Source organism: Coprinopsis cinerea (genome assembly GCF_000182895.1).
Source record: "Coprinopsis cinerea okayama7#130 chromosome 1 map unlocalized cont3.1, whole genome shotgun sequence".
Lineage (NCBI taxonomy): Eukaryota > Fungi > Basidiomycota > Agaricomycetes > Agaricales > Psathyrellaceae > Coprinopsis > Coprinopsis cinerea.
In genome coordinates this window covers 1,261,714-1,274,623 of record NW_003307544.1, presented here as the reverse complement: position 1 = coordinate 1,274,623, position 12,910 = coordinate 1,261,714, and the positions used below count along the sequence as shown (strand labels likewise).

Sequence of the window (12,910 nt, the reverse complement as noted above, 5' to 3'; positions counted from 1 at the left end):
ATCGTCCACAACCGCTCGCGCCCGGCCTCCACGATGTCGAAACCAGACAGAGCTACGCAAGAGAAGTTCGCTAGAACGCTCAGAGAAATGGTCAGGCGGCCAGAAAACAAGGTCTGTGCGGATTGCAAGCGAAATGGTACGTCGCAGCGCCTTCCCGACGAGTAAGGCGTTCGAGCTCACTGCTTACGTTCAGATCCTCGTTGGGCCTCCTGGAATCTGTATGTCGACGTCTATCGCTTCTGTAAAGAGGCGCTAATTCTATTCTCAGTGGAGTCTTCCTCTGTATCCGATGCTCAGGGATTCATCGGGGCATGGGTACGCACATCTCCAAAGTCAAATCCGTGGATCTGGACGTCTGGACTCCCGAGCAAATGGAAGTGAGTGTAGTCTTATGATTGATTTTGAACGTCCGTTGAATCGCTCGGTTCTTGATAGTCAATTCAGAAATGGGGAAATCGTCGAGCCAATCTGTATTGGGAGGCCCATTTGAAGCCCGGCCACAACCCTCCGGAACAGTCAGTATTCTCTTATCACAATTTGAAGGTGCTGGATTGAATTGACGATAACATCCTATGACCTAGTAAAATGGAATCGTTTGTTCGGTCAAAGTACGAATCGCGAAGATGGGCTATGGATGGTCCACCCCCATCGGATCCATCAGTCTTAGAGCAAGGCGGCGGTCACGCAGCGCCAGAAGGGGCGGCGCCAACGCAGGCGGAAGCCCCACCACCACCCGTATCAACCCCCACATATGCTTCAAGTTCATCTAGAGGTGCAATTAATCGCCAGCCACAGGCACATCAACTACTGTCAAGCGCCTACAACAGGTCTGCCGCGACTTCTCCTCCTGCTCCGGCTCTTCGGACGGCGCCCACACCCGCCCAAGCCCAACCAGCTGCCCAACCTCCACAACTGTTGGCTCCCGAAAATGACCTATTCTCCCTCGATTTCCATGCTCCTGCCACTACCCCGGCTCCCGCCGCAGCACCACCTCAACCGAAGAAAGATGTAAAGCAAGATATCATGTCGCTATTTTCGGCGACCCCCGCAACTACCCCAGCTACTGCAGGGTTCGGTCAATTCAGTTCGCCGGCGACAGCCGCATGGGGAGGCGCTTTCTCTGCTCAAGCGCAAACTCAACCTCAAGCTCAACCAACGAGCATGATAGGAACCGGCGGAGTTGGAGCTTGGGGTGCAAACTCTGGGTGGAACGCTGCGCCTGCCCCCGCGCTTCAGACTAACAATGTCTGGGCAACGCCCACAAACACATCGCAACCACCCGCTTCGCTCTTTGATACTAGCGATATCTGGGGCGGGTCGTCATCGGCTAATACTTCCACCTCACCTCCTGTTCAGTCAAAGAAGGATGACGTATTTGGAGACCTTTGGGGAGGGTTCAAGTAGTCGTGTTCGTGTCTGAGAGATGGCGTCCACTTTTGGCTTAACCTAGACGTTTACTGGATCAATTAATTCAGGGTTCACCGTACGAATTCAGCGGGAACATTCCTTCAGTGTGGACGTACCGAACCCAACCCAACCAAAAGGCCTGACAACAACAACAACGTGCGACCCTTGCCGGTTTCAACTTTCCAACTCGTGGCCTTTGAAATCGGAGGGGTATGAAAAAGTTACACCGACAGGGAATCCAACCCAGACAGTTTCTTCCTAAAAGACCGGGCTAGGTAAAGTGACTTTCTGGATCGAGGTTGCCAGATCCTGGCTGTCACCCCCCCTGGGACTGGCCAAAGGCAAGCATGTCAGTCAACTTGAGCTGTGGGCGCCTAAGCCCACAAGTGGCTCTTTTAATAGATTCCACCATCGTTTCGTGATGGATATTCACGTAAAGCCCTTTGTCTTGAACACCCACCGTCTGTAATGGTCATTACCTTTCAAATGTCACGCAGCTGGCTAGAATCCTCTGTTTCTGCCGAGTCGGTGCGTGTTTAACTCTTTCCAGCAGGCTCCAGTTGCCTCGTTGTCGCAATGTTTGCTAATTCAATAATTCTGGGCATGCACCCTTCCAAAAGAATTTCTGATCTACCGTGGCCAGTAGGAACCCGATGGAGGCGCTAAGGGGAGCTGACCATGCACTGCTCATGCGTCGGGCCAATCTTTTATCTTTTAATCTTGGACACGAGGATCATCCCTGGTCATCCCCTCCCGCGAGACCCTGTAAAAGGCTCCAAGAAGCCGGCGACCACTCTGTTTATACCCATCCAGATGGTCTTGAACGCCTGAGCTTGCTCATGTGAGTTCTTCCGGTTCTTGAATTCCTTATTTTGGTTCTTACGACAAAAAAGCAGTTGTGCGGCGACTTCGAAGAAAGGCGATGGGCGCAATTCTGTCCGTTTCTTCCGATCCGTCCCATCTTCTGCCAGGTTCTGTCAAATGCGAGGCAACCCGTGATACGGAGAGCGAAGGATGGGCGCACAAACCACGACAGACAGCGAAGTGGTGAACCATCAAGCTAACGCCTACAAAAAACAATGAAGTGTGTGTTCTATGTGTGCATCGTATTTGCGGTGGGTATAACGCCAGTGAAGATGAAAGGTCTGAAAAGGTGCGATGCGCGGAAGAAATGTTGATAACGGGCGACCGAAAGGGTATAGAGAGAACAGATGACGGAACACAACTACTTTCCAAGATCTTCCAGGTCAAAGGAGAGCCAATGGAAGGAGTTTTCTGGGGATCGCGGTTCCAAAGCGGGATGCGCCGTGTAGGCCGCCCTGTGGCTTCAACCGCTTTCTAATGCCAATTTTACGCCGGCAATTTGGCGCCTCATTGCAGATGGTGTGTTTCTGGGTCGTCTTCTGTCCTATAATTTTCTTATGCACGCCTGAGGGACCGAACAGCTCCACTCTCAACCCCACACAGAGAGCGACAGCCGAATTTTTCAGCGCCTAGAACCCCCTGGTTCAGCGTTTGAAGGGCGCCAAAGCCAAAGAGGCCGGGAGCGATAGCAAGAAGCGGCCCACCATCACAACCTTTCCTCCAACTGTGTGATGATGGCGATATCTATTTCGCGTATCTTTTCATTTCCGGTTAAGGACGCCATGCCGTGCCAAAAAAACATGGATGCTGAGGGTACACACAAGCCGTAGAAAGAAGTATAAATCGGACTGTTTTGTTACCTTTTCGTTCTTCAATTTCTCCTCCCATTCCACCCCCTCTCCTCTAGCCTTACAATGGCTCAACGCTTCTCACAATATTCCTATCTCGTCTTTGACTTGGGCGACGTCCTTTTCCAATGGTCCTCAGTAACCAAGACCTCGATATCCTCCAAGACGTTGAGAGCGATGATGACCACCGACATTTGGTATGATTACGAGTGCGGACGGCTATCGCAGGAAGAGTGCTATAGTCGACTGGCACAACGTCATGCGGTTCGCGCAGAGGACATCAACGAAGCCCTCCTGCAAGCGAAGGACTCCCTAACAGCCGACTATGATCTCGTCAACTTCATCCGACAACTCAAACAATCAAGTCCCCATCTCCGTATATTTGCGCTATCAAACGTCTCCCGCCCTGACTTTGATGTCCTGCGCCTCAAACCCGCCGACTGGGGTGTATTTGAGCAGGTCTTTATCTCTGGAGATATCGGCGAGCGGAAACCCAATCTGGGCGCCTACCGTCATGTCATCTCCGCCACTGGCCTCGATCCTCACCGCGCCATCTTCGTTGACGACAAGCTCGAGAACATCTTCTCAGCAGAGTCTCTTGGATTCACCGGCATTCAGTTTGACAACAAGGTGAACGTCAAGCGCAAGCTCCTCAACCTTCTCTGCGACCCCGTCTCAAGAGGCAACAACTTCCTCAAGGCAAACGCTGGCAAGCTTGACTCGTACCTTGGCAAGTCGATGGACGACGCCATTGTTATCAACGAAAATTTTGCGCAACTACTGATTCTGGAGGCCACCAACGACCGGTACGTTTGTTTTCATTTTTTTCCCGCTGTCGGGTCACTAATGAACTCCCTGTAGATCGCTAGTTCGAATTGTGGAGTCTAAAAATGAGATGGGTCTCTGGAATTACTTCCATGGTAAGGACCTTTTAATCCTATTGGAGAATCGGTTTGACACGTTCCTTCTAGACCGCAAGTGCGTAGTTGGAAAGGACGAGTTCCCTTACGATTTGGATACGACCTCCATGGCCCACACCCTCATGAAGGGCGAGGGGAACCCTGCAGTCGCTCATCAAGTGCTAAATCAAATCAAGCAACACTTGACGGAGGATGGTCTTCCTCTCGTGAGTTTGGTTTCTCTGATGCCATAACGCGTTACTAAATCGCACTGTAGACGTATTTCGATCCCCGAAGACCCCGACTAGATGCTGGCGTTTGTGCATGCGTCGCTACCTTCTTCTATGCCTACGGCCGTGGCGGAGAAGTCCCTCAGATGGTGCAATGGCTCCATGACATTCTCGTCAACCGCGCTTTCATCAACGGCACATATTATTACATCCATCCAGAATACTTCCTCTACGCCATCGTCCGATTCCTCGAGAAGGCTACGGACAGCTCCATTCACTCCCGCTTCATCCCCGTCCTCAGGCAGTGCGTCCAAGAGAGAATTGGTGTTCCTGGCGACGCCCTCTCCATCGCTATGCGCATCGTGGTCTGCAATTACGTTGGCATCCGCAACGATGTCGACATGGAGAAGCTACTCCAACTCCAATGCGAGGACGGAGGCTGGGAGATGAGCTGGGTCTACCGCCTCCCTAGCAGGGGCTTCATGGTCGGAAACCGGGGCCTGGCTACTGCCGTCGCAGTCAAGGCTATCCAGGGGTTCCCTCCCGCGAGTTCATCCCCCAAGGTGTTGCAAGCCATGGCACTTGCCAAGCGCCTGCCTCCCTTTAGGACTCATTTCTTCGTCCTTCTGCTTATCGCAGTGATTTGTGCCCTCACTCTATCCCTTTCTCGCCTCTACCAGTTCAACTGAACGCTCCGCCGCGTTCTTTGTGACCCTTCCATTCATTCCTTTTCCGAATGAACCTCGTGTCGCACCCTTTGTTACGCCCCCTGACGCACGTCCTCACGAACAAATACCCGACGTCTGTTACGCTCTCGTCAACGACTCGCTTTCTCTCCCGGATTTCAAAATTATGTTGTATTTTAGTGTACAGTGACCCCCTCTCGTAGTTAGCGCTCATGATCCCCATAGCACTCACGCACCCGCACGTTCTGTTGTACACTTTGCTGTATCATCACGATGTTGTAACGCCCTTGAGACCTAGGACATTGGTTATCTATCCGCTTGTTCTCGCACCATTCGCTGTCTTTACACTGTGTATGTAAAATATTGTATGTAACGCCCTTTCTTCTGGAACTCCAATATCAAATTTCTATCTCTTCCTTCTTACCGTTCGAAAACACATTAGCCGAAGGCACCATTCAATTGTGTTATTGCCACCTCTCCGGCTGCGGAACCCTAAGGCACATGTACTTATCAGAGCTTGCAAGTAAGGATGGCTATCGCTCGGCGCCTACAAACCTATTTCCACGCAAGCGCGCGGGGATCACGAGCACAGAGATCTGCGACCTCCAGTCCTTTGGCCTTATGGAGAACACTTTTCAGGGAAGGTCGTGAAGAAGCTGTAACCAGACAAGTTAACGGAAGCACCCACACGGCTAACAGGATAATGTATTTTGAAACGCTTCCATATCGTGGGTAATGACAATCATGAGATCGTTCTGGGATCGTACATATCTAGTGCCTATTGTCATTATCATCATCCAGATCGTGAAATAGTGGGAACCAAGAAAAATCAAATCGCACAAGGTGCCTTACGTGTACCCTATTCCCTTCCCGAACGCTGTACATCCGACTGAGGCGGAGCAGACCGCAAGACCAGGCAAGATTTTCGAAGTCCAAGACGTCCACTTCCCGTCGGACCCACATTCTCTCCTCCACTCCCGTCGGCGGACATTTCAGTGCTTCACTTCTTCCACTGCGACAATCTTTCCAGAATCGTCCATCCGAGCACTGAGAAGAATTCAAGCATCAGTACCCGTGGAGCCAAAAAAAGATACATACAGTGCTTCGTCTTCGAGATCAGTTTGATTCTTGACGCGCCAGTAGATCATAGGCAAAGCGAGCGCCTGACCTACGACCAAGAGGATCCAAGTCGATAAGAATATGTCCATATACCTACAGCAGGTTAAGTGAGAAAAGAGCATTATGCCCTGTAGGGAACAACAAGATACGTACGGATATCCATCCCCATCGAGTGCCCAGACGCCTGCGGCACCAGCTGACTGAATCGATTTGTCTATATTTCGTTATGTGCACACAGTCCACAGAAGAGAGAATATTGGTTAGCTCGAATTCATCAGTTGCAAATTCAGGTAGTGGAGCGCGCCACCCCGCGTCGGGGTGTCGGAAACCGCGCCTATTGCACCGCCGACAAGAGAAAAATACGGTGTTGCGGAATTGAATTGAATAACTCACAAAGTCCGGTAAAGTGAGCGAGCTTGGCTGGGTCGTTGGACATCGCACCCATGACCCAGTATGCTGTAATTTGCCACATTGCGTCAACAATGCCGAAGAAGAAATAGAGGACGATTCGTCCCGCATAGCCGGGATCCCCGATGGAGTACCGCTCTACAGTGTTGATGTCGTCCTTTGCAGGGCGAGAGTATTGTCTGTGATTGAGGGTGACAGCAATGTCAATATCCTTGATTTCTCAGAGTTGTGATTTGGGGGCTTAGAATTCGGGTATCGGGTGCCAGTCCCGCTGCCAACCCATGTAGTCCAAAGGCCAGAGCCTCGGACTCCCAGAACGAAGGAGAGGCGATACAAGTTGGGAGGAAACATACTTCTGATAGAAGAAAGCCCAGATATGTGTTGCCCATACGGCAGCGAACAGGATACCCCATCCAAGGAAAGCACGGACGCGGCGCTTGATTCGTTTCTGGTCCAGAATGAACCCCATGAGAATCGACCCGACGATCTGGGCAATCCAGTACACGAGGTTGTTCAGCGAGCGAGCTTTGATATCGAACAGCGCCGCGTTGTATGCATTGAACTCTGAATGGTTGGAAATTGGAGTCAAATTCCGCATCGGTTAAGCAGGAAAGGCAAATACGGATACGTACGCCAGGTGTAAAACCAATTGGACGCGAAGAACATCGGGAACAGCATGATGATCAGAGGGTCGGTTTTGACCGCAACCCAGAGACCATAGATTTCGACTTTCCATGAAGGATGGCGAGGAGCACTGACTTTGGTCCCATCCGTCCGAATCATCTTGCGAGGATCAACCATAAGCAGAGGAATCAAAACTCCAATCATGGTTAGAACCAGAAAGGCGATCTATATGGAGTATTGGTCAGGTTGGGAAATGATTATGGGTGAAAGAGACGTGCGTAGGTTCCGTTCCCGACTGACCGGCAGAAGCAAGCAGGTGAGTGGATGTGTGATGAAGACCCGACCATCCGCGACTTACCAGAGTTGGCCGAAGATTTGAAGTTCAAAGCGAGAGAAACAGAAGCTCCAACGACACTTCCCAAATTGAATATAGTCCAGAAGATACTGATGAATTGACCCTTTTGTCCTTCAGTCGGGTATGACAGCATCAAACTGCCTTGAGCAGTCCATAGAAGGCCTGCGCAGATCCCCAAAATGGCTCCAGCGGCGATCACGAAACCTCCCGCGTTAGGGTGGATGTTCATGGTCCTACAGAGTCGTTAGATTCGGGCAAAAATGGGAGGTTTAAAGGGTGTTGCAAGGCGTGGCGTCGGACGTACAGATAGGATCCAATGTAGAGCGCGTAACCGGCTGTACCGAGGAGGAGGGTAAGACGGGAGCCTAGCTTGTTGTTGATTGAACTTGGTAATCCGCGTCAGGAGGTAAATGGATTGGTAGATATAAAGCATAGTACACACCCAGCAAAGAATGCAGACACTGCAAACGTCCCATAGAGAACGGCATTAGATGTCGCATTGGTCTGAGAATCGACTTGACCTCCAGCGCCCAATCCGTTCAGCGCATTAAACAGGCCTGGTTCGGATGGATGTCAATTTGTGGTCGCGTGAGCCGTAGCGAGAGATAAGACTTACCGGGACACATGAAGCATACGAATCCCACCATTGCAATCTAATCGCGATCATTGGTCAGTTGAAACAAAGCAAGGGCTAGATAAATGGATTTCAGACTTACTTGAGTTCGAGGATGCGAATAGAACCCCATGAGCCCTGTCGGGCGCTCGAAAACTGCCACCTGCGAACCAGAACCTTTGTCGTCATTACTCCCCCCGCCCAAGCCCTTCTCTGCCACGTCTTTATCAGCCATCGCGTTGTTGACACTGTTCGCTTCTGTGTGAAGTTGAGGTCGACGAGTGTGCGAGTTGGGGAAGGATGGTTAAGGAACAGGGGAGAAGTAAACGAGAACGAAGGAGGGCGAGGTCCGAGCAAGCGCGAAGGCTCCACTCTCGCATGCAACACTGTCTTTTAATAGCTTGGCCCTGAACTACATGCTCTGGCATCCATAACGCCCCATAACGCCGATGAGTTGCATAAACGCCTCCTTTCGGGAACTTCGTGGACAGGCTTCGCAAATGGCCTGGTGTTCGCGATCACGAAGCTTTGGACCATGGGAGTAAACCCCACTGTCATGCATTGTCATGTGTCGCGAGGTGCGTGGTTACACATTGCCGGGAGCGTAGGCTTCGAACGGCTGTTCCTGTCTGTAGCAGAGCCAGTTCTGGCGGAGTCTTGGGAGGCTCTCCCACCCCCATCCGTGGGCTTCTCTACCGGAAGAGGATGAATGGGGCTTGACGTTAACCTTTTTGATTGAACGAATATAGTTGCTGGGTAGTGTCCCACATGGTTTGGGGGGCTTATGACCGGCTTCACGTTTCCATTATTGTGGTATACAGGGTTAGGAGACTAGGATGTAAAGGAAGGGTTAGATATGTATAGATAACAACTCGAGTGCAACGCACCCATTGGGTACTTCTCGCTGCAGCAGACCAGCATTACGCGCCTCCTTGGGCTTCTCGTTCGCCCTCGTGTCTGAGCTTCGGAGCTTGAGACTCGATGTGTTGACCGGTATCGATTATCGACCAACAGATTCGAAGGTTGATATTGAAAATCACCCCAGGAACTCTGCCCGGTACGTTTCAATAATTCTACAGCCCCGCCAAACCGAGTCCAAGACCAAAAGGCCTTGAAACCCATCTCCTCGGGTCCTAAACTCTGCCTGCACGGCATGACGAGATTTTTATCAATAAATTGATAGAAACATGGAGCCGGAAGTCGACTCTTCACATGGCTGGGGCGGCCTGCAAATAGACGCTGGTGGGTGCTTCGTTGGACGGGAGAATGCCGATGAACACAGGCGATAGACTTTGAAACGTGAATATGTTGCTGTAGAGGTGATCAATAAGGTCTATGTTCGTTTTAGTGCTCGTTAGTTCTTGTGGTAGGTCGAAGACGGGTCGCGTGCTCACCTGGGCAGAGGTTTGACATGTCAGGTGTATGCAGGACGTTATGTTATGATAACCTGATTGTGTGTCTTTGAACCAATGGTTCTCATGTATCGCTGGACGTGTGGCTTCTTGAGGTCCTACCGCTGTCACAGCATTTGCGAAGGGGAACCCAGGAAACACGCGAAACACAACGCTGATGCAGATACAAATAGAGAAAATATGATATTCTTAACGCCTCGCGGAAAAGGCCCCAAGTATCAAGGTGCGATGTTGAAGGGAAAAGGACAACGAACAAGTCGAAGACCTGGAGGAAAGCGTCGCGATTTGGCCAGCGCTCGCCGCTAAGCGATCAAAATCTGCGCAAAACAGGAAGGTGCCATCAAAGTTGTACATAGGGGTCCTGGGTCGAACGCGCACGGCTGCCCACAAAATGGCGTTGAAAGGTTGGCATAAGTATATTGTCTACGGAGTACTGAGCTTGAGGAACTGAGAGTAGGTCAGATCCCCTCTCATTATGCATACGAGGATAATAGAAATTGAGAAATCGCGGTATCTTCATCGGAAGTACTGGTCCGGCGCTGCAATCACCCTTGTGCTCACTGATGCGTAGAAGTAGGGCCCGACTTACGCAGGGTACCACATTAATCAGCCTTGTACAGCCTCTTGGAAGTTCGGGGCACAAGATAAAGGCTGTGGGCGACGGTGCCTACAAACCGAGAAAACTCCAGCCAGCAAAAGCCTTTCCGTGTGCTTGTATGTTTGAAAAGAGTGAGGCAGAAGGCCTTGTGTTTGGACAGGACAATAGGTTACTGGATATCACCTGGGACTCGAATTCCCCGCATAGCATCATAGCACTACAGGAGACTGGGCGGACCATCGGCGGGCCAGAGATATGCGCTCCTCAATGGGCTCAAGTAGGTAGTGTGTGTGCCCACATTACCTCACGAAGGCTGAAACTTGACTACCAACCACGAGATTCCAATGAGGAGGATGTCCTCGTGGACAGCGAGGACCCACCAGAAATGCACTCCACTCCGGCGAATATAACGAGACTCGAGGAATCGACTATTAAGTGATTGTCACTTGTAATCACGCCGATTAAGGCGCCCGAACGATTTACAAGTCAATTAAACATGACACTTGCCTAAAAGCCCTAAAGTACTATACCGTCATATCGGAGTCGTGCGTCCGGTGACGGGGCAGTCGCGGAGTGCATTGTGGCGGTTAATGTATACCTGAGATAAGCGCCCGTGGTAGCCCTATCTAAATTTTGAGAGAAACAATCTTCAGAAAGTCCCAGCCCTCAGAGTTCTCCATACAATCTTCAAGAATACAGACCGGTTTACCGTTAGTTTGCACCACCTCCACCCTTTCCTCGTCCAATCTCACCACTCTCAACCTCGTAGCAAAATAGGGGTCCCACCTTCCATAAACGCGCCTGACAAGCCGCGCGGCGCGTGCCCAACCTCGTGAGAACTTCAATCAAGTTCTCGACCCCTGTCGCCATCGAAGCCGTCGAAGGCGTCGATGAAGGCGCGACATACTGCGATGGGGACTGGAGGATGGGTAAACCATCCATCCCCCGGCTGACCTTAAAGAATTTACTGGAACATTTGGGTTTGGGGACACGTCAGTTTATACGATAAGATCTGTTAATAGCGCACTGCATAATATTAATACGACATGCAATGCGCGCCATGTAGAATGGAAAAAGGGCAAGAACGGTCTTCTCTGGATCCTTCGATGTGGCTCTGCTAGCAAAATCTTCCAGGGATTCCGGGTTTGTCCTACCCACTCAGGGGTACCAAATGCAGGAGAAGAGGAGACGGCCCCCTCCAATGTTCCTATCCTCGTGCACCATTACAACTCACCGGCAGGCAAAAGTCTGAGATGTGGAGTACGCCCACCAGGGTCTGCTTGAATGGTATCACATCTCCCACCTCCATCTCGCGTGGTACGGTATCAGATGGGCTACCACAAACACTGCAGGATTCATTCAGGGACCAGCTTGAACTTTCAGGCCTTCAGAAACCAGATTCAGGGCTCGGAAAAATGCGAGACTAGTGAGCCTCGAGGAGGGAACGAGGCACTCGAGAGCTTTTCGAAGCCCCTGTTCAAGCGCTCACGCGGCTCCGGTAATCTTGGCTCTAGACGAACTCGAGAATGGTCAAGGGTCCAACCACATATGCAGGGTTTATGCGGAAGGAACTGGAATGTGAGGACCGCTGCCCTTGGAGAGGTTTATGTTTCGGGGAATGTTAGCGTGAGTAGTGGGAGGGACGTCGTTTCATTAGCTATTCGTGAGGACATTGGCATCTGTACATACAATTCGTGGAAGGTGTCAGTCGAAAACAGACCCGAAGAATAGGTTCACAAAACGACTAATAGGGACGGAAAGTACGGGAAGGGGACGTACGGTAAGGCTCTATGGTGGGTGGGGAAAACGGACGAAGGGGTACGAAAAAGGGCAAGTCAGAGATGAGAAGGGTCCGAGATAAGAGTGAATTATCATAGGTAAGAACGGACGACAAGACGAAAGATAGAAAAGGACGGTACAGACGCTGGAGTTTGTCTAATCAGAGACAGACAACCAACGTCTTACCCTAGCCCGAAACGTCCGGCGTCTCCCAATTCAGTCGGACTGCTCAGCGTTGGTGCTGGTGGTGGGAGCAACGACCTTGGTTTGAGAGCTGATGTTCTGGAGGATGGGCTTCAAGGCGGTGAAGTAGATCTTTTGTGCGCCCTGGATGGTGGAGTAACGTTAGTTATGATGATCCCTCATGAAAAATTTACTATGCAGTGCCACCACCCGCCCCTAGACACGCGGAGGACATGATGTCACAAGTATCCAGCTCGCGTCGAGGAACGCGGTGGGGCCCAGGTTGTGAAAACGCGAGGAAGTGGATACTCACGCGGAAGGCAGGGAGTTGGAGCCAGACGATGAATGCGGACTTGAAGGCAAAGTACCAGGGGACGTAGTAGAGGACCAATCGGAGGGCAAAGCTCTCCAAGAAGTTGAAGAAACCGAAGACGACCCAGTAGGTGAGCCACTGAACGTCATCGTGAGGAGAGGGGGATTCGATAGCCTTGAAGGAGAGGTATGCTGGGAGGCCCCAACCGACGAGATTTGAGACAGGTGCAGCGAGTGCGTTGAAGGTGTGGAGGACGACGACGAGAAGGAGCGTGCCGATTACAGCGTATGCCTTGGGGACTTGGGTGCGTTGCTCGAGGTTGTTGAGGACGGGGTACTTGGTGAGCTGTAACCGTGTGTTATGCGGTGAGATATGTGGGATTTGGGTGTTTTGGTATAATGCATACCTCCTTGTCGAGCTGGTTAACGTAGAACGAGGCCTTGTTCTGGGCCTGGACGAAGACAGGGTGTTGCTGGAGTTTCTGAGCAGCGGACATTGTGGAAGACGATGAGGAAGAAAAGTGGCAGACTCGAGCGAGCTGCGCAGGTTGATATGGTCACAGTTGACACGTG

General features: G+C 51.3%; 4 protein-coding genes across 4 annotated transcripts; 2 read left to right on the top strand and 2 right to left on the bottom strand.

Moving 5' to 3' along the window:
• Positions 1-33: 33 nt before the first annotated feature.
• Positions 34-1,404, top strand: CC1G_11226 (Smap1 protein; the record flags this gene model as incomplete). Its single annotated transcript, XM_001828522.1, has 5 exons — positions 34-136; positions 194-218; positions 269-377; positions 436-515; positions 582-1,404. 5 exons carry the CDS (start codon positions 34-36, stop codon positions 1,402-1,404), a joined length of 1,140 nt encoding a protein of 379 aa, XP_001828574.1.
• A 1,781-nt stretch (positions 1,405-3,185) lies between these two features.
• Positions 3,186-4,937, top strand: CC1G_11225 (hypothetical protein; the record flags this gene model as incomplete). Its single annotated transcript, XM_001828521.1, has 4 exons — positions 3,186-3,925; positions 3,981-4,039; positions 4,091-4,245; positions 4,296-4,937. 4 exons carry the CDS (start codon positions 3,186-3,188, stop codon positions 4,935-4,937), a joined length of 1,596 nt encoding a protein of 531 aa, XP_001828573.1.
• Positions 4,938-5,643: 706 nt separating this feature from the next.
• On the bottom strand, positions 5,644-8,398 carry CC1G_11224 (DUF895 domain membrane protein). Its single transcript, XM_001828520.2, has 12 exons — positions 8,157-8,398; positions 8,057-8,093; positions 7,883-7,997; positions 7,745-7,825; positions 7,444-7,673; positions 7,364-7,380; positions 7,094-7,310; positions 6,815-7,025; positions 6,447-6,640; positions 6,207-6,267; positions 6,033-6,146; positions 5,644-5,946 (listed from the first exon to the last, which is right to left on the bottom strand). The coding sequence occupies exons 1-12, from the start codon at positions 8,286-8,288 to the stop codon at positions 5,706-5,708; spliced, it is 1,650 nt and encodes a 549-aa protein (XP_001828572.2). The 5' UTR covers positions 8,289-8,398; the 3' UTR covers positions 5,644-5,705.
• A 3,299-nt stretch (positions 8,399-11,697) lies between these two features.
• Positions 11,698-12,845, bottom strand: CC1G_11223 (YOP1). Its single transcript, XM_001828519.2, has 3 exons — positions 12,745-12,845; positions 12,339-12,683; positions 11,698-12,169 (listed from the first exon to the last, which is right to left on the bottom strand). The coding sequence occupies exons 1-3, from the start codon at positions 12,832-12,834 to the stop codon at positions 12,059-12,061; spliced, it is 546 nt and encodes a 181-aa protein (XP_001828571.1). The 5' UTR covers positions 12,835-12,845; the 3' UTR covers positions 11,698-12,058.
• Positions 12,846-12,910: the final 65 nt, after the last annotated feature.

What these genes read in the sequence shown, in the direction of transcription:
- CC1G_11223 (XM_001828519.2), bottom strand. Translation starts at nt 12,834, where the DNA reads ATGTCCGCTGCTCAGAAACTCCAGCAACACCCTGTCTTCGTCCAGGCC. An exon ending in TTAACCAGCTCGACAAGGAG is followed by an intron (nt 12,684 to 12,744) that starts GTATGCATTATA and finishes ACACGGTTACAG; the next exon opens with CTCACCAAGTACCCCGTCCT. An exon ending in TCCAACTCCCTGCCTTCCGC is followed by an intron (nt 12,170 to 12,338) that starts GTGAGTATCCAC and finishes TCCACCATCCAG; the next exon opens with GGCGCACAAAAGATCTACTT.
- CC1G_11224 (XM_001828520.2), bottom strand. Translation starts at nt 8,288, where the DNA reads ATGGCTGATAAAGACGTGGCAGAGAAGGGCTTGGGCGGGGGGAGTAAT. An exon ending in CGCTCACTTTACCGGACTTT is followed by an intron (nt 6,268 to 6,446) that starts GTGAGTTATTCA and finishes AACGAAATATAG; the next exon opens with ACAAATCGATTCAGTCAGCT. An exon ending in GATCTCGAAGACGAAGCACT is followed by an intron (nt 5,947 to 6,032) that starts GTATGTATCTTT and finishes AGATTGTCGCAG; the next exon opens with TGGAAGAAGTGAAGCACTGA.